This window comes from Phalacrocorax aristotelis, chromosome 8 (assembly GCF_949628215.1).
Source record: "Phalacrocorax aristotelis chromosome 8, bGulAri2.1, whole genome shotgun sequence".
NCBI classification, from domain to species: Eukaryota; Metazoa; Chordata; class Aves; order Suliformes; family Phalacrocoracidae; genus Phalacrocorax; species Phalacrocorax aristotelis.
The window spans coordinates 42777318-42798452 of NC_134283.1; the positions used below are offsets into that span (position 1 = coordinate 42777318).

Sequence of the window (21135 nt, forward strand, 5' to 3'; positions counted from 1 at the left end):
TCTTCTCTGGGGGAGAAGCTTTATGATGGCTATCTTTTAAACTGGAAGCTGAAGCACAGATGCTGAGACTAATTAATCTGCCTCTGGATCAAGTGCAAAGGGAGTTAACAAGACTTAGGTACCTTCAGAAAGATTTACACTCACAGCTTCTGTTCCCACCTTATTTTAGGCACCACCTCCAGAAGTTCACTCCCATGGCTTGCCTCAAAGGTACATTTATTTTTCTAGTACCTGGAGCTTGCTGTTAGTGCCTGCCCAGAGATATCTCAGGCCAAATGATCTATATGAGTGAAGAGCTTGGATGGGCTTCCAGCCCAGTATACACGTTCAGCAAGGATGGTCTTCTAGGCTAGGAGGGGTGGAGTCTGTATATAATCTGCCCTTGCAGCCCAAAGGCCCATGGACCAGCCCTAACCCTTTGCTGTGTGGTCTTTGACCAGCTGTTTGCCTCTCCAGAGCCCTTCCAATCCCCCGCTAAAGGGAGATCTCTCAGAGCTTGTCCCTCCAGGAAAAGACTCCTGCATAGGGCGATATTCCTGCATCCGTATCTGATCTTTATGGGAGAAGGATCCTGGCAGCCCTGAGCTGCGCTGGACACGGGCAGGATGTTCTCGACATTAACCATGGTCACCTGCTCACAGTCACAACTCGGATAACTTGAAAACCTTGTGGCAATTCAGCATCCTGGAGGAGTTTCCTCAGCACCCAACCAAAGAGCTGGGCAAAGCCTTTCCCGGTGCCAGCCCTCAGCCGAGCCCGGTGCCGAGCAAGCTGTGCCCCTGTGCTGGGGACATCAGGGCCACCTGCGAGACTGGAGGGACACGGGGGGCATCTCCCCCGCTCCTCAGGCAGGCAGGCAGCCTGGGAAGATCCCCTCTATCCTCAGCATGTAAACATCTGCTGGAGGAAGACTTTTCTCCTAATAACACATCATTAAACATTGATTTAAAGACAATCATCTTCCCTCTCTTTAATTTCACAGCACCTTTAAAACAGCTGTTAGGCTGCAGTGGGGACGATCAGCCAAACAGGAAACGCATTGTTAGCTCCTAGCATTAAAACAGTAGAATGCATTAATTTATGAGCTCCTACTCCCTCTCCAAACGTTTTATTATGTTACTATCACCTTGATGTGCTGGTAGGCCCCGGTGCCAAAGCCTCTTTCACACAGTATGTGCCATCCTAAATTACAGGCTGGGCGCCTCCTGGAACTGCCTTTGGAAAACTGGAGTAAACCAGCAAACACTAAAGTTAATATTATCTTACAGACTAACAACCAGCTAATGCTCGACATGTGAATTCCATTTACTTCTTCTTTCTATAACAAATGGCAAGTGTGGGACTGGACTGTTCCTGATTTTATGCTATTTATCTTTCTGATCCATTCCATATTCGTTGTCCTTGGTTTTCAGCTCTGTGTGTGTGTGTGTCTGCATCTGTGTGTGACTCGCTCCGCTAAGGCAAGCTCAAGGCATGTCCCCGCCACCGTGTTCGCTCGGTCACCGCATGACTTGCGTGTTTTTCTCTTGGGAGGAGACCTTCTGGAGGGGTAGGTGTGAGAAGCAAAGTGTCTCCAGAAGCATCCCGGGAAAATTAAACTGCACCAAGGGCCTGGGGATGGGTGTTGGGCTGGCTGGGGAGCAGAGCATGCCTGCGCCATATCACCCACCTAAGCATCCCCATGGAGCCCTGCATCTTCCAGCCCCGGCTGCAGCCCGGGCAGCCCTGGGCGCTGTTTGCTGCCTCCCCCGGGGTGCTCGGCGCTGCGCACCCACCTCCGCGCTGAAATCCTGAATCGGGAGCGTATTTCAGGGCTTTTCCTCGAGGAAGGGGGGGGGGGGGAGTGGAGGGCGGTGGGGAAGTGGCTCTTCCTTGTCCCTGCCCCTTCGGACAAGAACACCGGCCGGGAGGAAATGAGGAGGGCAGGGGCCGTGTAACCGGGAGCACGAAACCGCCCCGGGGGCCGGCCCGGAGCCCGGGGCCGCGCACCGGGGGCCGGCGGAGGCTGCGGGGAGGCTCGGCCAGGCGGGACCCACCGGCCGGGGCCGGAGGGGGAGAGGGTGGGGGACGACACCGGGGCCGGGGATGCCTTTAGCGGCAGGACGGAGGTGAGGGGGCGCGGGGCGACCGGCGGCGCCGGTCTCCCGGTACGGCCGGCCCTGCCCCCGGCCCTCCCCCGTGTGCGGCACCCTGGGACGGGGCTGACGTCAGGAGGAGACGGGGAAATCTCCCAAGAAAACCCTGGAGCGGCGGCCGGGGCGCGCACAGCCCCCGCCGGGCCCGGCACCCCGCCGCCGCCGAGCGCACCGCCCGGTAAGTGTCCCGGGGACGGCCCCACGCGTGTCCCCCACCCCTACCCCCCTCTCCCGCGCCCCACGCGTGTCGCCGCTTGTCCCTCACGACACGGCTCCCGTGCGCCCCGTCCCGCCCTCCACACGCGTGCTCCCGCGGATCCGGCCCGCCCCACGCGTGCCCGCCGTGGCTTCCCACGCGTGTCCCTCCCGCCCTCGTTCTCCCCCCATTTCTCGCCTCCTCCAGGCCCGCCCGGCAGCTACGGGGACGCGGGCGGCGGTCGGAGGTGCGGAGGGTTGCGGGGCTGGAAAACAAAAGCGGAGACGGGAGGTGGCGGCGGCGGGGGGGAGCGCCCCTCACCGCGGCCTCGCCGCCCGCCCCGCTCCGCGCTCCGCTCCCCGCGCAGCCCTTGACATCTTTACACCGTGTATAAATTCTTTCGGGGCCTCTGCGCTTCGTCAGCCCTGACAAATGCGCTGGGAAATGCAATTCCAGAGGGGTTACCTCATTTTTATGTTTTATATATGTATATAATTTCCCCCCCCCCCAACGCACCGCAGCGTCCTCAGCCTCCAGCGCTTCTGCTTTGCGCGGAGCAAACCGTGGTCCGCACCCGGGTCCCCGGTACCCTCGGCGGGGGCTGAGCGCGGCGGCGATGCCCGCAGAGGCTCGAGCGGCCCCGGCGGGGCGGGGAGTCCCCGGGAGGAACCGGAGGTACCGGGGCTGCGGGCCGGGGGTGCTCCGAGCCCCTGCCGAGCTCGGCCGGGGCTGCGCGGCCGTGGAGGGTGGGGCTGCCGCCCCCCGGGGGTGTCTCCTCCCGGCGACGTCTGGGCCTTCGATTAATTCCCTTTTCAGAAAAAATAATATTCTACAGCTCCTGTTTTTACTCTCCCACCCTCCTTTTTTCGGTTTTTCTTTTCTGATTTAAAAAAATAGGCATCCTATTTGGGAAGCACGAGTGCCCGCAAGCACCGCTCCGGGATAACGCTTCCTGCAGCGGGAGTGAAATTCTCGGAGTAGGAGGGAAAAAAGGCTTTTTTTCCGCATTAACCCGCTTAAATGGACACGAGGGCTCTCCACCGACGGTATCTTTTCGAGATTTTTTTTTAGGTCTTGCGGTTAAAAAACCATGGCACTAGGCGAGTTTTCTGTTATTTCGTCCCTTTTCCCCAAATTTTGCCAACCGCGCTGCAGGCGAACGCCAAGTCCGATGCTACCACGAGGAAAATTAGCTCTATCCCAGCCAAAACCAGCTCATGAACATAAAACAATACTGTCGTGCCTGAATCGAGAAGCGAGACGCCCTTTGGTTTTGGGGTGGGGTTTTTTTCATAAAAATTTTAAAATATATAATTTCCACTTAACAAACCAAGGTCCATGTTCGCCGGGTTATTCCCTGCGCCAACTTCAGCCGCTGATCTAAAAACTGACTTCCGAATAATTCCTGAAAGCTACTTCGCTGACAGAACCTCCCCAAAATCCTTAATTTGCCTGAAAAACGGACAAAAGTCCCTGGAAAACCCGCGCTGGAGCGGTGGCAACATTTCCCTGGGAAAGCTTTAGCCGAGTTAAAGGCTGCTATTTCCTATCGAAACCCACCGCCGAACAATAACCCGGCGGGTCCGCAGCCTGTCCTTTACAGTCGGTTTTATTGTTCACGCAGGTTTTATTATGAAATCGTGTATTTCCAATAGTATAAATCCTTCTTATCGGGTTTAGATAAGGGAGCGCCTTTCTCGAAGAAAATAACCGCAGATCGAACGATGCGCTATTTCCCTCCCGCGATGAGTAGCTCGGATATATGTTGCTTTTAAATAACAAAAGGGGAGGAGAAAACATTCTCTAGTAAAGCCGAATTCCTTCGTTAGACCGCCTCCTAAACGTGCTAATAAAACTAATTCGTTTTATTTGCTCTGAACTTTTATATCTAACCCGGCGTGCTGATTAGCACAGCCCTCTGGAAGGCAGTACGTTCCTATCTCTCCCCGAGATGTGCCCGTTAAGATACGGTCGTTCCCACAATGAAACTGGAAAGAATAGTGTCCCGTGCCTTTATCTGGGCGGTGTTTGCTCCCCGGGCCGCGGAGCCGAGCGCGGGCTGCGGCGGAGCCGCGCCGGGAGCAGCCCCGGGAGCAGCGGGGCGCAACCAGCATTTCGGGGGGAAAGGGGGAAAAAAAAGACGGGGGGGGGGGGGAGAAGGAGGAAAAAAAGAAAATAAAAGAAGATAAAATATTATTTTTAAAAAATAAATTTAAAAAATAATTACAGAAGTAAGAAGCCGAATGCACACAAAGGTTAATTGTTTCTCTGACTTTGCATTTTAAAGCAGGAAATGTGCGGCTCTGCAGAGGTTCGCTGCTGTTCTGAGAACATTAAAGACCCAGCGCGTTATTAGAATATTTCAGCCTTTCAGGAAATGTCCTGTTTAAGGGAAATGTGTTTCCCCCATCCAAATGCCGGAGCAATTAAGAGGCTGCTCGCCCGAAACAAGGTGGGGGAAACCCACATGGAAACATAATATCGGTGGTTCCAAACGCAGCCTCTTGGATTTTTTCCTGCTGAAGAAGGGTCTTCAGCAAATGCCAAGGGAGTGCCCGGGCCTTTGATTATCCTGCTTGAGAGGCATCTTTTTTAGTCCGCAAAAAAGAGACATTTCGGGGTCTAGAGATGCACAGAGTAACATGAGCAGGCTGCCTAGCAAACTCCGGTGCCCCTTCCTCCATCAATTAATAAGAAAAGCATGTTGCCTCTACTCAGACAGGGAGTTGTGGAACTATATTGGGCTTTTCCCCCTCTCTTCCCCTCACCTAGGGAAACAATCCGCCGTAGCTGTCCATCCTCCGCCGTTGTCATTGCAGGGGGCTGACACTCCCGCTCGCATCAGGCTAGCAGGGGTATCAGAGATAAACTCAAGCCGCTGCTAACAGCAAATGCGTATTTTCTCGGAGCAGAGTCCGGTGACTGTGGTCTGTAGGACGCGGAGAGGGCTGGGAAGCAGCTCCGGGCCAGGGTGGGACTGTGGCATTTGGGGAATTGGGGGGAAAATGAGTTGTCCCAGCTCGGCGGCGGACACCCAGAAAATGGTTTTATTTTCGGGGTGAGGGGAGGAGGAGGTGTGTGTGTGTCCCCCACCCCCGTCTGCCTCCAGCTGCAGAAACCCGAATAGGAAAACCGTTTCTCCAGCCGTCAGTCGCTGCATTTCAAGAAAGCCTTGGGGTATCATTTGTATCTGTCAGAAAACATTAAGCCTTCAGCTTTTTCATGCCGAGTTTTTGCAAGCGCTGCCGCTGGCCGCCGGCTCCCGGGGCAGCCCCGGGGCGGGATGGGGATGGCGGAGGCGGGGGGACCGGGACGAGCCGCAGCCCCGGGTGCCCCAGGTGCCCCGGGAGGTACCACGGACCAAACCCCCCGAGAAAATTCCGTTTCCCCATTGGATTTCAATGGCCGGGGAGAGCCCAGGCGGTGGGGCAGGGTCCGCAGGAAGCGGGATGGGGCAGGGAGCTCCCGGGCAGATTGGGGGGCTGCGCGGAGGGGCCTTGCGCGCCCGCGGAAGGCGGAGGCTTGGCCGGCATGCAGAGGGACGAAAGCTGCGGATCCAAAAGGGGCTGATTTCGTTTTGCTCAACTTCTTAGGAAAATTGCTCTCCTGGCTGCGCAGAGGAGGACAGGCCGGCTGGGAGCCAGCGTAATTTTCCACCTTCCTCTCCTGAGCGATTTAACATGCTCTCTGGGCTGGGTTTCTTCCCCTTCTCTACTTCCCGCTGCCCTCTCCGCCCGGCCCGGGGCGGGGGGGACACGGCTCCGACGGGAGGTCGAGGGGTGTGGAGGCTCGTTTCGTGGTTGCCCTTCCTTGGGCTTTGCTCCCTTAGGACCGGATCCAGTCCGGGACTACGGTCGCGGCGGGTAGTGCTGAGAATTGCCTTGCGCGGGGGTGTACACGCGGGTCTCCACCTTGCGCATAAGGCGGTGTTTGGGGAGATGCTTTTTTGGGGCAGCACCCCCACCCCGGGAGAGTACCCCGACGGACAGCACCCTCTCGGGACACTGCAACAACAAACACCGTCCCCCCAGTGAGGTCCGTGCTCCGCGGGGGGCCTCGCTGTCCTGCGTGCAAGCCTGCGCGTATTCCCAGCCCCTGCTTGTTCCCAACTCGCGTGGGCATCGCGTCGATCAAAGCCTTGCACCAGCGAAGGCCGGGAGCGGGGACTGGAGGCCGAAACTCACTCATCCACCCGTGCAGGGGACATTTTCATAGAGGGAAGCTTTAAAAATGCCCCTGCGCGCTGTCGTGGCGCTGCCGGCGCTGGGCACAGGGGAGCTGCGCCCTTCCAGCCTCTCTCCCCGCCCCGGCAATGGCCCTTCGCCGCCCGCTGGGCACTTTTAGGATAGTTTTGTTATTAAAAGTCGTTTTCCTGCAGCAATTCCCCACTGCTGGGCTGCATGAAGGGGACACCAGGTTGGCTTGGCTTGGCTTGGCTTGGCTTGGCTTGGCTTGGCTTGAGCTTGGCTTGAGCTTGGCTTGGGCTTGGTTTGGCTAGAACTGCTTTGTTTGGTTTTGGCTTGGCTTGTTTTGGTTGCGTTGGTTGCAGTTTCGTTTGGCTTGGTCTGGTTTGGTTGAGTTGGGTTGGGTTGGCTGGTTTTGGGTTTGGTTGGGCTGCGGTTTGGTTGGATTGGGTTTGGTTGGGTTGCGGACCTTCTCCCGCCTCTCTTGCTTCAATGCAGCTCTATTTTTCAGAGGGCTTCCCTCTGCTTTCAGGCAGACATGTGCTTGGGAGGAGATGCTTTCATTTCTGTAACAATTCCCGGTAATTTATAGACTGAATCCGACTCTATACATCGCTAATAAATCTGAAGAGAAGAAGCTGGCAGAGCCTGAACTTCGCTGCCTGATATACGGCCCAGGTGGTTTTGTGTTGGCTACGACTGCGAGGATGGGAGCCCCTCTCCGAAAGCAGAGATCCCGGCGCTCGGGGCGGCGGGGGACGACGACGTGACCCTATCCCCCGCGCCGTCGGTGGGGTCCCTCCGCCCCCGGGGGTCAGTGGGAGTCCTGCTCTCGTTCAGACGCGTCTCCTCCTCTTCTTCACGGGGTTGTCACCCGCGTGGCCAGCGCTGATTTATTTGTAAGCGCCATCCCTCGTTCCTGTGTTATTTATAGCAGGAGGAAGCAGAGCGGTTTATTTGCGGGCTTCCAGCCTTTTACAGCTCCCTGGTGCAGCCCCCTGCCGCGGGAAGCCCCGGGGCGCGGGAGCTGCGCGGGCGCGGAGCAGCGGTGCTCTCCGGCCAGCCCCACGCGGGGCTGCGCGGAACTTTCCCACGCAAAGCCCTCCCGCGACCCGCGCACACCGACTCGCGTCCCGGCCGGGGCTCCGTGGGCCCCGCTCGGCCCCCGGCCCGACTCCTCCCTCCGCCTCTCCCCGGCCCTTCCCACACCCACGCAGGTCGCGGCCGCTCTCCTTCTGCTGCGGCCTCTCTTCCCTCTCCGCGGCTCCCTCCGGCCCCCCGAGAGCTCGGGGGGGGGCGGCGGGGGGAAGGGAGAGTCCGAGACCGGGCCCACCGTCCCGCGAAGCCCGTGGGGGCCGCCGTCCCGCTTCCACGTCGCGGGAAGAGAGGCCGGCTCCGAGGTGGGGCACCAAGTCTTGCCTTGAATCCTGGCCTGGCTGAAAGGCGAGCCGTGACGTCAGGGGAACGGGGCGTGACGTCACGCGAGCGGGCCCGTGACGTAGCGCCTGCTGGGGAGGGGTGCCGGAGGAGGGGTGTCCCCCAGCATCCCCAAACGGAGCGGGCCCGGCGGGGAGGAGGGGAGAAAGCGCAAATTTGGGGGGGGCGTTCGCCCCGAGGGTGCGCTCTGCTGTCGCGACACGTGCTGTCGCGACCAGCAATGGGAGAAACCGGGCGGATTTGGCTCCCTGCGGTAGGAGCGGGCCTGCTCCCCAAAGCGCGGAGCGGCACGATCTGCGTAAGACATATACGGGACATACACACGACACATATATATGCGCCCGTCCGAGGCTGCCGCAGGTGTGCAGTGAATGCCTGACCCGCGCCACGGCCCGGGAGTGGACACGCGTGGGGGTCAGGACGGAGCCGGGCGCTGTTCCGCTTCCCGAGGGCCAGGGGCGGCGGGGTCGGCCCGTTACTCTATTTAACGCCGGTATCGGGGGGTCCCTGCCCCGGGGACCCCCCAGAAGGAGCCGTCACCGACCTGGGAGGCAGCCGGACCCGCCGTTATCGCGACTGGTGCCTCGGCAAAATCCCGCTGGTACCGGGGGCTGAGCTTTTCCCTGCGCCCAACCGGGAGGAATTGAGCCTAAAACGAATTTATTTTTTTTTAAAGTAGATTTTATAGAGCAGAACAAAAACTGTAAATTAGGCGCATTAAAAAAATATCCACAAGAAAAAGAAAGAAAAATCCTGCCTCCGGTTTTGAGGCTGCTGTGAGCAGGAGGTTTAAAACAGCCGGAGTGGGGCCGCCGGGCTGTTGGCAGCCCCCTCCCGCCCGGCCCCCCTTGCTCCGGCCTGGGCAGCCCCCCGAGACCTGCCCCGGGGCTGCCGCCGCCCCCGGCCCAAGGAAATAAAGGGAAAAAATAATTTAAAAAGTGAGACTGTGAAGGGTCTAAAGGTCTCAGGCACGGTGCAATCCGGTCACCTTCCTTCTCCTCGGGAGAAAGGCCATGCCCACCTCCCCGGGAGGAGGTCCCCATCCTCCCCGTGCCCTGGAGCTCCCGCATCAGCTGAGCCCCTCGAAGCCCAGAGGCCCTGGCCCTGGTAAATATTTGCATTTTAAACCGCGGCCACCTTTAGCAGCCCTGAGATTGTCTGGGTCACCTCGGGTGCCCGAAATTCCCCGTCGTTTGCAGAATCCCGAGCGAAGTTCAGCCGGGAGCGGCGGACAGACAGACGGACGGACATCCATACGCCACTCAAAAAAAAAGAACAAAACTAAGAGACAGGGCTGGGGAGACCTGACCCCGGCAGCACCCACCTGTACATCCCCTAAAGTGCAAAAGGCGCTGGAGATCAGAGATGCGGGGGTTGGGAGCTTTGGGCTCTCCCCATCCCCAGAGCCCATGGGTGGGGGGGTTCAGGCCCCTGGGTGGGGGGATCCGGGCCCTGCGAGGCGCTGCCGGGGGGCCCGGCTGCATCACCGGTGTAGGAAAAAGCCTGAGCGGCTGGAACATTGCTTCCCTCCACTTTTCCATAAACCAGTTCAAAAGTTCTCTCCCACATCTTTACTTGATTTGAAAGCAAAATAGAGTGTCAGGACGGATCAGTTAAAGTGAGACGAGAAAATAAAGAGGAGAGAAGGTCCTTTCCCCAGGCAGAGTTACAGCCAGGGTCCTTCTCCCCCTTCCCCTCGCCCCTTTACCCGGTGCAGCGAGCACCCCGCCGGTACCCCACCTGTCCCTCGTGGCTGAGGGCTTCCCGGGGGGGTTTCCACCTCCCCAAGCACCGAAGGTGTTATCCGGGAGGGCTGAAGGCCTTCGTGGGCATCCCCCCGGGACCGGCCCCGGCGCTGCACCGGGACGGGGCGCACCGGTGTCCGCTGCAAGAGACTGGGGGGGTTTGGGGTGGGGGTGTGTGTCGGGGTGTTTCTCCCGGCCCCCGGGGCTGGCAGATCCACAAACACCCCTCCGCAGGGTCACCACGAGTTCGGCCGCGGGAGAAAAATTATTTCTTATTAATCATGTGCTGAAAGATGATGTGATGGGAGCGTTCGCGCTGCCGCCGTTCCCCGGGCATCGGTCCCCGGCCGCCGGGCAGCGTCCGAGCGCTCTATTATAAACCCGGCAGGCAGAAAAAAGTTGTTTAAAAAGGATAAAACCAGTTCAGACACAGCTCCCAGGAGGCCGTCGTCCCCAAAAAAGATCTCCTCCAGCTCGGGAAGGGGGTTTCCCCGCAGTACTGAAACTCGCGGTGCGGTCGCATCCTGCCGGGATGGGCCGCGCAGCACCGCGCAAGGATGCTGAGGGGTGCGCAGGGATGCCGAGGGGTGCGCAAGGATGCTGAGGGGTGCGCAAGGATGCTGAGGGGTGCGCGTCCACTGCAGGGCATGGGGACGGAGGTTCCGCGGCCCAGCCGGGCTGGGTACGGGGATACCCGCGGAGGTGCCACACTGCGCGGGGGCGCAACCTGCGCGCTGGCAGGACGCTGCAGAGGAGGGCTGGCTGGTGGGATGCTGGGGGCGGGCAGGGGGTCTCGAGCTGCCCCCCCGCGCGGCTGGGAGTGATTTTCCACCTTTCTATTCGTTTCTGAAATATTTTTAATACCTCACCGAGTTTGGGGGAGGAGAAGGAGGAGGACCGGGGGGGGGGCACCCTCAGAGGAGGGGCAGCCGGGCGGCGGGGGCCGGGTAGGGGCCTGCCGGGGGGCCAAGCCCACGGCCGCGCAAGATGCGCACATATCGGCGGGGAGCGCGGAGGCAGGTCCGCGTGCGCGGCCGGGCTGGGCGAGCGCTAGATGGAGTGATGCATTAAGCGAGACGGGGAGGTTTTAACCTTCAGGGGGAGGAGCCCCGTTTAACTACAGGCATTTGTTCTAGGGCAGGTCACTTTAATCTCTTTAGCTTTAAACTGTCCAACTCGCAACTCGCGTTTCTCTATAAGGGATCTTTACCACTTCCCTGCCTATGCGGCCGGACTGCTGTGCCTCTCCCCGAGCAGAGACAACCGGCTTCGAGGCACTGCCCAGATCTTTTCTTCCGACACCCTTAAAATAATACTGTTAGTAATAAGTGGATTTGCTTTTGTTTTTGTTGGTTTTTTTTCTTTGAAAAAAAAAAGAACCAAAAAAAAAAACCAACTACCCCAAAGCAACCCTCCTTGTTCCTTTCTGTGTGGAATAAACACCTGCAAACTCCCCCAGGCAGCCCGGCGCCCCTGCCATGGATTCCTTTAAAGGTGGAATGAATTTGGAGAGACTGCCCGAGAGCTTGAGACCCCAACCCTCCCATGACATGGCTTCCAGCTTCCATTTGCAAAGATCCTCGGAACCCAGAGACCCGATCGAGAACTCAGCCAGTGAATCCTCCGACACGGAGGTGCCAGGTAACCCACCCCCCCAACCCCCCCCCCCCCGCTCCTGGCCCCCGTCTCCCCCCCGCGCCGCCTCCCCCTCCCCACCGCGCCTTCCCTTCGCGGGGCGGTCGGGGGTGCTTTGCCCCGCACCCCCCGCACGACCAGAGGCGATAGCGGAGGATAATTGAGGGGGGGGAGGACGGGACACAAGAGCTGCCGGTGACCCCGAGCGAGCCCCGGGAGCCGGAGCGGGGGGCTGACAGCCAGGAAGCGCTCGGCTCCCCTGCCCCATCCCCGGAGCTCTTTTTTCTTTTTTCTTTTTTTTTTTAATATATATAAAAACGCACAGTTATTAATTGATGGGGTCGAAGGGAAGGGGGGGGGGCTCTTCGGGGAGTGAGGTTTTGCCGGATGTTTCTGAAATAATGTCAGTTTTGCCCGGGTTTATTTTCCAGCTGGGGTGGTGCAGACGTGGAAACAAACAAAAAAAAAACCTCTGTTAAACGAGATTTTTAAAAAAAATTAAAAAAAAAAAGAAAGAAAAGTGCCGCAGAGCAGGAGAGGCGGCGTGGGGCCGAGCGCGGCCGCCGCGGAGGGGACGTGCGCGGCCGCGGAGAAGTTTTGCGCGGAATCTGCGCGCTTTCCCTCGCTGGAAAGAGTCCGCGCGCCCTGACCACCATGTGCAAGGGCTGCAGGGAGAGCTGTGGTTTCCCAGTTTGTATTTAATTAAAGTAGCAGCATTTCTAGAATGACAAGGGAAGTTAGGAGAAGGAAACAAAAGCTGCAGGAAGGAGCGTGATACCCATTCTCCACTGAGACCCTTTCGGGGGGGAGTTTATCTCTTATTTAATTGTATTTTTTTTTAATAGCCGTTGTTGCTCTTCGGAGTTTTAGCAAGTCCTGTAACCTAGAGAGTGGCTGCGGCGTGAGTCGGTCCCAAAGTGATAAACTGGGCTTGGGTTGTGCCTCCTAGCCCGATCCGCAAACAAAGTTAGGGACCGGCGTCTGGAAGGGACTCCGAGATTAGAGGGGATTATTTGAGATTAGAGAAAGAGATTTGCTCCATTTTGCCCTACCCCTGTGTGTGACCCCTCGGTGCTGGAGGAGGGCTGAGGACCTGCCTGCTTTTCTTCTCCGGGAAGCTGCAAAATACCTTTCACATTTTTTTTAATCGGGGGGAAAAAAAAAAAGGTACAAAAGCCGATTAAAGCTAATGTGCTTTATGATCTGAAATTATATCACAGCCCTGCGCGAAGGCCGGATTTTTAATGAAATCCTGGCGGGATTAAACCCGGAGCGGGGCGAGGGGCTCCGGGCCGATCCCACCTTCCCTGCCGCTCCCGGCTCCTTCTCGGCCCGGTTTCTCCTGGTTCTTCCCAGCCGAAAGCGAGAGGATTTGTCTTTTCGGGGGTTATTTTCGTTTCTGTTTCCCCGCCGCCGGGCCCTGCGGTTTGGCCGCTCCAGCGGCCGCAGAGGCCGGGGCCCGGGGGGGTGTCGGGGGGGAACCGGGGAGGGCTCGGGGGTCCGGGGGGGTCCTGCGGTGGGGTCTGCGCTGCAGAGGCCTTGTTCGCTTTGCAAAGCACTTAGAGCAGAGATCGAGGGCAGCCGGGCTGCCATCGGCCCCTTTCGGGGTTTGCACGGAGCCGGTGGAGCTCGCTCGGCCCCCCCTTTTGGTTTTTTGCTGCGGAGGGGGCCCAGGCGAGGAGCGATTCAGGGGTGACTTTGAAAGGACGAGCCCTCTCGGGCTTTGGATGCAGCCCGCGATTATTTTTAGACTCCCGCTTATCTCGCAGAGGTCGGGGCTGTAGAAATGCCCCCGGGCCGGCCGCCGGCGGGAAAAGCCCCTCTAAAAGGGAGGAAAAAAGCCAACCCCAAAACCTCTAAAAGGGGAAGCTCCCCGCGGAGTTGCCCTTAAGCAGCAGCAGGACAGAAGCCGGGGCGATGGCCGCGGCCCCGGCCCTGCAGCCTCCCGTGCCCGCCGCACCTTTCCCCGCTCCCGCCGGGAGCACGCTTCGTTCAGGCCTTCGAGTCCCTTTTCGAGGGCTTCAGCCGGGCCAGATCCGACCCAAACCGGGGCTGGGAGAACCAGAAAGGCCGTTATGAAAAGGGAGCTGGGCCGGGGCTGGATTCTTGCTTCCAGTCCACGCAAATCCCAACGGCGAAAACGCTCCTGGTATTTTGTTTGGGCTTTGGTTTCTATTTTTTTTTCTTTCTTTCTTTCTTGCGATATGATTTTTGCAGAGGGCTTCGCTCAGCCTCGGGTTATAATAAACACTAAAATCCTAAAAGTGGCCGAAGGAAAAAATAAATAAGTGGGGGAGTGTAGAGGCAAGGAGAAAGGGTGCCTTTTGCAATTAATTGCTGCTGGGTTTTACACCCCTGCCCTTCCAAAGTTTCCTGTCGCGGCCGAGCACAACAAAGACAATGGAGCAAAGATCGCGCCTTAGGTTGAAGGGAGTGAAAAGGCGCCGTGGAAAGGCGAGAGCGGCCGATGTTGCGGGGAACCCGGTGTTCCCCCCCTCCCCGATTTGCTCACACCCCCGGGCCTGCTCCGAGCCGGGCCGCCCCGGGGATCCCTCTGCCTCCCCCGGTACCCTGGGCCTGGGCTCCGGGCTCCTTCCCCAGCCGCCCCGGGAAAGGCTGGCTTTGGTTGCAGGGTCCTCGGAGGGTGCAGGGCTCGGTAGGACACGAGTGGGTGCCCCCACGCGTCCCTCCGGCGGGGCGGGCAGGGCTGGGTGAGGGGGCGGCGTGGCTGCCTCTGTGCGCTTGTATTTCTGTTTGGGGAAAAAAAAAAAAAAAAACAAAAAAAAAACAAACCGAAAAAAACCCACAAACAACAAAAAAAACCCAACGCAAAACCAAACCCCAAACCAACCAAAACCCCCTCCCCAAACCCCGACACCCCACCGCAGAAAAGGAGCGCAGCGGCGAGCAGAAGAACGAGGACGGGGCCACCGACGACCCGGCGAAGAAGAAGAAGCAGCGGCGGCAGCGGACCCACTTCACCAGCCAGCAGCTCCAGGAGCTGGAGGCCACTTTCCAGCGGAACCGCTACCCCGACATGAGCATGCGGGAGGAGATCGCCGTCTGGACCAACCTCACCGAGCCCCGAGTCCGGGTAAGAGGGGTGCCCGGCCCCGCCGGGATGCTCCAGACCCCGCTGCTTGGGGGGGCGCGGGGGGGGTCCTCGGGGGAAACTGCCCCTTTCGGGAGCCGCTGAGGCGGTTTGCGAGCAGCTGCCGGCTGCTGTGGGTTTGATTTTTAAATTTTTTTTTAATTACTAAGATTGGAATCCAAAGCAGAGAGGAGAAATTCAGCTCCCGGCCGCGGAGAGATGCCAAGCAGAGCGGGCTGTGCCCGCCGGCCCCGCGCTTGGAAAGTGGGGGGCGAGCAGGGCTGGGGGCAGCGGGGAGCCCTGGGCTTGGGAAGGGCCCTATTGTGGGGGGAAGACCCCCCTACCCCCCAGTTTGGCCTAAACCCGGTGCGGGGCTACAGCAACCCCGCGGCCGCGCGACATCCAGCGGCCCTTCCCCTTGCTCTGGTTATCCCCAGTAATCCCAACAAACCGCTGCTTGATGCCATTGCTGTGGCGGGGTTGCGGCTCTACCCCCCCAAACCCCCCCGGAGACCCGCGGCGAGCCCCTCCCCGCCCCGTCGGTGCCGGGCGCGCATCTTCCGCGGCCGCGGGCGGGCGGAGCGGCCGGTGGGCAGAGGGAAGGGCAAGGGCCGGGGAGCGATTGCACTCCAAAAGTCAATAAACGCCGTGGACACATACTGGTATGGCGAAGGCGCCTGGTCCTTACACGCCTGGGAGCCGATGCCACCATATATATACACATAAATATACATATACCGCCCCGGCAGTTCCTTGCAGAGATTTATGGGTGAAATATCCTGGTAATGGACGTCCGGACCGAAGCGGCCTGGGCTGTATTGATCCGCCGTGCCTGGGCTGTCACGGTTTCCCCACAACCACCACCCCTTTCCCTGGACATTTCCCCGCGCGGGTTCGGCCGTGGCCGCACACCCCACCGAACCCGCCGTCCCCCGTGGCCGTGGGCTGAGCACGGCACCGGGGAGGGAAGAAACCCGGGAGAAACCGGGAGCGGCGGAAGGCGGCACCGCCGTCCCGAAAAGCCACTTTTTCTTTTTTTTTTTTTTTTTTAAACTCCTGGCAATTAAACCGCGAGTGACCAAATCGGATTACAGAGATTCTGCTTTAAACCTTTCAAGAGTAAACACCCATCTACAATGAGGGAAATGCATCTGAAAGCATTGTCTTAATTGAGTTTAAAACAAAACAAAGCCGGAGCGGAGACTAAACTGCATTAATATTGCTGGAATATATCAGGAAGCAAATAAAACTAATATATGAGTTGCCATTAACATAATTTCGTTCTCCCTCTGTGCCGAGATGTTTTGAGTTGATGTCTGAGATTGCAGATTGCAAATCTAACCTTAATTTGCTATGAGGGCCTTCCTTTAAAATGTCTAGGAGCCATAATTAAAACTATTACCCTCATTTTCAGGAAATTCCTGTCTGGAAGCACCTTCCGAGGAATATATTACAGGTTTTGAACATGTTGGCTTTCGTTTCCTATTTACACGGGATTTTTATTATTATTATTATTGTTATTTTTTTCAAATAGACTCTGCCATCCATTCCCCGCCCCCCACCCCCACTCCCCCCGCGCCGATGTTTCCATCCTTGAGCCCGGTGTTTAATAATAGTTGCGCTATTTCTGCGCCGGGAGGGGAGGCCCGAAGTGTTCCTTTCCCCCCCACTCCCCGGCCCGGCTCCCGTGGGTGTGCGGAGGGAGCGCAACCTCCGCGGGTCCGGGCGCACCGAGCCGCGCAGCTCCGGGGTCCGCAGGGAGCCCGGGAGCGACGGAGAAAGCCGGGGAAGGCGGAGGGGGGTGGGAGCAGCAGGAGGGGCTGGCAGGCCGGACACAGCCGGCAGGCAGGAGGATGATGGTTTTTAACCTGGAAAAAGAGTTTTTTGGGCTGCCCGGATTCAATCCCGGGGGGGGCTCAAAAGCTTTCCGAGGGCTAAAAAAAAATAATAAAATAAAGAGAAACCCTGGATCAGGTTTTTGCATCAAACACCAGGAGCGGCCCCTGCTTCTCTGCTCCCTGCTCAGGGCTGTAAATTCCCATTAGATATAAAGGCAGAGGCTGCATCCATCCCATGGCGATGCGGGACTGATTTTTTTTTTTTTTAAAACCTAAACATACTAATCCAATCCCCTTTTTTATGATCTGTAACAGGGGACTTTTATTACACGGCATTAGCGTTCGGAAACGCGGCGGAGCGGGCCGCGCCTTCGCCCCATGCCCTGCTCCGGGGAGAGGGGTGGCGGGGGAACCGGGGGAGGGACGCGGCCAGGGCCGTGGCGTGGACACCCACGCGGGTAATCCCTTGTGGAGGGGCGGCTGCCGCGCACCCCGGCTCTTAGAGCCCGCTGAAGTGAGGGGGATGCGCGCAAATGCCGAGGATGTGCGCGCAGGCAACCCACGGAGCGGGACACCCCCCCACCCGTCCCGCGTGGGGGCTGCAGGGGGAGTCTGTGCGGACTCGCGGGTGGCTTTTGGTGGCCCCCACCTCCCCTCGCCCCCCTCGGTACCCGGGGATGGGTGGCGGGCCGCGCAGCCCTGCGCGCATCCACAGCGGGGTGCGGCGGCGTGGGGAGGGGAGGGGAGGGGGGGGGGGGCCGGCGGTGGCCCCGCACTCACCGTGCCGTGTCCGTGTGTCCCCCCCGCACCTTCCTCTCCCCAACCCACAGGTGTGGTTCAAGAACCGCCGAGCCAAGTGGAGAAAGCGGGAGCGGAACCAGCAGATGGACCTGTGCAAGAACGGCTACGTGCCGCAGTTCAGCGGGCTGATGCAGCCCTACGACGACATGTACGCCGGCTACCCCTACAACAACTGGGCCACCAAAAGCCTCACCCCGGCGCCTCTTTCCACCAAGAGTTTCACCTTTTTCAACTCCATGAGCCCCCTCTCCTCGCAGTCCATGTTCTCGGCGCCCAGCGGCATCTCCTCCATGAACATGCCCTCCAGTATGGGCCACTCGGCCGTGCCGGGGATGGGCAACTCCGGCCTCAACAACATCAACAACATCAGCGGCTCTTCGCTGAACTCGGCCATGTCCTCGCCAGCCTGTCCCTACGGGCCACCAGGCTCGCCCTACAGCGTCTACCGGGACACTTGCAACTCCAGCTTAGCCAGCCTCAGACTGAAATCAAAGCAGCACTCCAGTTTCGGCTACAGCAGTTTGCAAAGCCCCGGCTCTAGTCTAAACGCCTGTCAGTACAACAGTTGACGGACTTGACATAAACCACCTCCGACAAACACCGCCGACAAAGCAAAGCAGAAGCAAAGCGACGTTTAACGGAAAAGAAAAAAAAATTATATATATATATATAAATAAAACCCGATGATGATCAAAGACAAAACCCGAGCAAGTGAGAGAGGAAAATAAAAAGCAAAACAAAACACTACCCAGAAAACAAAACAAAACAAAACAAAAAAAACCCAACCAAAACCCAAAAGCTCCGCAGACTTCGACTGTCTAGAAAAAAATAAATTAATGCAAACCAACGATGCAACCAACAAAGCAGCGCTTTAAAAGAAAAAAAGAAATTAAACATAAACCATCAAAAACCGTAAACGGACCAGAAAACTTTTGCAAGAGACACCGAAATCTGGTACATGGATGAGTTGCAATTTTTCTCTGGATTATGCGGGTTGTATGTGTTTACTTGAACTTGCACAGGAGTTGGTAAGGCGGCCGCTTCCCCAGGGGAGGGCGGCCGGGGGGGGACGCCTCGGTGGTAAGAGCTGGTGGGACGGTTCTTGGCCGCTTGTCGCACGGGAAGAGTTTGGTTAATGTTTACCACTGAGACACAGAATCACACTCGGAAAACAAACAAACAAACAAACAAACGAAAAACAGAAAAAAAAGGGGGGGGATAAAAAATTATAATTCGCAGAGTAGATTCTGCGGTAAAAAAATGGTTAAAATATTAGGTATGAAACTATTAAAACTAATAATGACAAGGGTCAACCACTTATATAAGGTTATATTTATATCTACCGTTGCATTGTGCCGGATCATTGTCCTTGGCCGTTGAATAAACTGTTTTTAAAATGCATGATTCTTGATGTTTTTTCTTTAGTTGGAAGCTATAATCCAGTCATTCCTGATACTAAGCAGCTCAAGGTTCCTACCTCTTCATCCTTTCCAACAGACTGCAGTATCCCCGGTTGTGAGAGAGCACAGAAACCCTCCAGCGATGCGAAAACTGTTCAGCATTTTCCCCAACTAAAGTCTTATCCTGATAATGAAATTATCGTTCATCTTTATTTAAATGCAGGGTTTTTTTTTTCTCTTAAAAACAAAATAAAACCAAAACCAAACCTTTTAGAGAGTCTAGCGAAAAAAAAAAGACGAAAACTGGTCTGTTATGAAATGAATCCAGATACTGCATCTCTGCTAGAGAAACAGCGAGCCTCGGCGTCCGGAAAGGTTGCTTAGCAAAGCTGAAAGCGTTCCTTGCTTTTCTAACTGTGAAGGAAAAACAAGGAGGGGAAAAAAAAAACCAACCCAAACCCCCCGATCTTAAGGTGTTATTATCTTAAGGTGTTATTATGTAAATGTAGATACTTTAACAAGTGCTTGTTGGCAAGAAAAAAAAAACAACATGGAAATTATAAATATGATCTTTATTAATACGTATACAAAACGCATATGAAGTTTAATTGCAGGCATATTTGTTGCTTATTTTTTGTCGATACTTATTACCTGTAGATGACAAAGAAACATAATATAAAATGCACACGGTACTTCTTTTCCCAGTGTATTTCACACCTGTGGTAAACGTTACGCTGGATGTTTCAATTATGCTGTTGTGGATAAGGATGCAGTATATATATTGTTTTATAAGTTATGTTTTGTGATTATTTTTTTTTTCAAAATTAAGAGCATGGGAATAAAAAAAAAAAAAAACTAAACAAAAAAAAACCAAAAGCGAAACGAAATCTAGAAATGCCTTCAATGTTCTTTTCTGGCTGTGTTTAAGAGATCGACTAAATAAGAAGAAAAGCAGTTTTCCCCCCTGCCGCCGGCGTGGGCATTTTGGGGAGGGTCCCCAAAATGTGTGTGTGTCCCCCCCGGTCATTGCGCCTTCGCCACGCGTGTCCCGTGTCCCCGCTCCCCGGCCAAGGGGGGCGAAGGCTCCCTTTTTTTTGGGGGGACCCTGCTCGCAGCCCCCCCGGGGGCAGCCCCGCCAGGGGAAATCCTCCCCACCTCTAATTTTATGGCAGACTTTTACCGCTGCTGTTTTGGCGGCGCGGCGGGGCTGCGGCCCTCCTTCCCGCCGGGATTTCGGCTCCCACGGAACCAGAACGCCTCGAGCCCTGGGCTGGGGATTTTTTTTCCTTCCCCAAAGAGTTAATTCCTGCACCCTAAAGACACCCCCCACCCCACCCACCCCCCCGGCATGTCCCAGCCCCGGGACCGCTCCTTCCCGCTGACCCGTTTTGCTGAGGAGCGGTTTCCTCTTGCTCCTCCAAATTCCCCGATATCCTGAATTTTAAAGATTATTCGATTTATTTCTTTCCTCCCCCCAACCTGTTGCAAGCACAAAAGACTCTGTCTTCATTACTACTTCATTAGTGCTATATTTACTATTAATATTTTGTGGAAAACGCCATAATTCAGCCAACGAAACAATAAATTATCTGCGGCGAGGCCGGACCCGACGGCAGCCGCCTTCCTCCGCGGAGGCTTCCTCCGCTCCCAGGGCTGTTTCCCCGTGGCTCAAACGCGCAGTTTGCGCGCCCGCGGATGTCCGTCCCCCCCCCGGGGGTGGTGGTTTGCAGCTGTCTGCGCCGAACCGCCGCAGCCCCGGGGCGGAGGTTCCGCGGCCGCGCAGGGCAGCCCGGTCCCACCGACCCCCCCCCCCCGGGGCGGAGATTCCGCGGCCGCGCAGGGAAGCCCGGCCCCGCCGAGCCCCCGGAGCCGTTTTCTGGCAGCGGGGGGGCGGGGGCCGTGCCCGCGGAACCCCCGTTCCGGGGTTGGGGGGCTGCGCAGTGCCCTTGCACCTAAGCGGGGTCTCAGCAGAGAGAAGCTGCATCGCCTCGTCTACTTTATCACTTATTACAGCCACGGGAGCAGGCACCAGACCAGGCAAACCACAGATTTTCCCCTCCAGTTTCCATCCCGGGGGGTGGGGGGGTGGGTGCCTGCAAGCCCTCAGCTCTTCTTTTAGCCTGGATTTTCGGTGTTCATTTTCTCCCGCTCCTGGAGGTAGCACTGTTAGTCCTAAATCAGAGCAGTGACTGCAGGGCTCACGTTTAGCCAAACCCTGCCCCGAGTTTGTTGTGGGAGTCCTGACCCCTTCCCCCCGCCCCGAAATTCAGCCTGCGGGAAAGGGCTGGGGAGCAGGGACACAGCCTGCCTGGGCTTCTGCGCCGGCGGCCGTCACTGGTGTCTCCCTGCCCTGTGAATGGACCAGAGACAGCTGATCCACTGCTGCTGGGTGAAATTTTGGGCATCTTGACACATTTATGGCACGGGGAAAGGAAAATTCCAAGGAGTCACTGAGCAAAAAGCAGCTCCTACACCTTCCCTGTGCACTTTTACGATGCCCTGCTTCCAGCAGCCTTTAGGTCTCCCCCACAACGGTTAGAGCTTGAATTATTTGGGGGTTTGGTGTGTCTGAAGCATGGCTTGGGACCACCTTGCCCAAGCACAGCCTCCTCAGGGATGTGCCCTTGGAGGTGCCCAGGTGTGCACCCACGCTGGGGGCGGCCGAGGGGGGCT

At 57.3% G+C, this 21135-nt stretch overlaps 1 protein-coding gene across 2 annotated transcripts; it reads left to right on the forward strand.

The window, feature by feature from the left end:
• Positions 1 to 2225: 2225 nt before the first annotated feature.
• PITX1 (paired like homeodomain 1) lies at positions 2226 to 19293 on the forward strand. Of its 2 annotated transcripts, none has more exons than XM_075102894.1 (4): positions 2226 to 2313; positions 11157 to 11338; positions 14221 to 14426; positions 17092 to 19293. In XM_075102894.1, the coding sequence occupies exons 2-4, from the start codon at positions 11176 to 11178 to the stop codon at positions 17629 to 17631; spliced, it is 909 nt and encodes a 302-aa protein (XP_074958995.1). In that variant the 5' UTR covers positions 2226 to 2313; positions 11157 to 11175; the 3' UTR covers positions 17632 to 19293. The 2 variants fall into 2 exon arrangements, with proteins under 2 accessions (XP_074958995.1, XP_074958996.1); XM_075102895.1 differs by lacking the exon at positions 2226 to 2313 and adding an exon at positions 10853 to 11014.
• The last annotated feature ends 1842 nt before the right edge of the window (positions 19294 to 21135 follow it).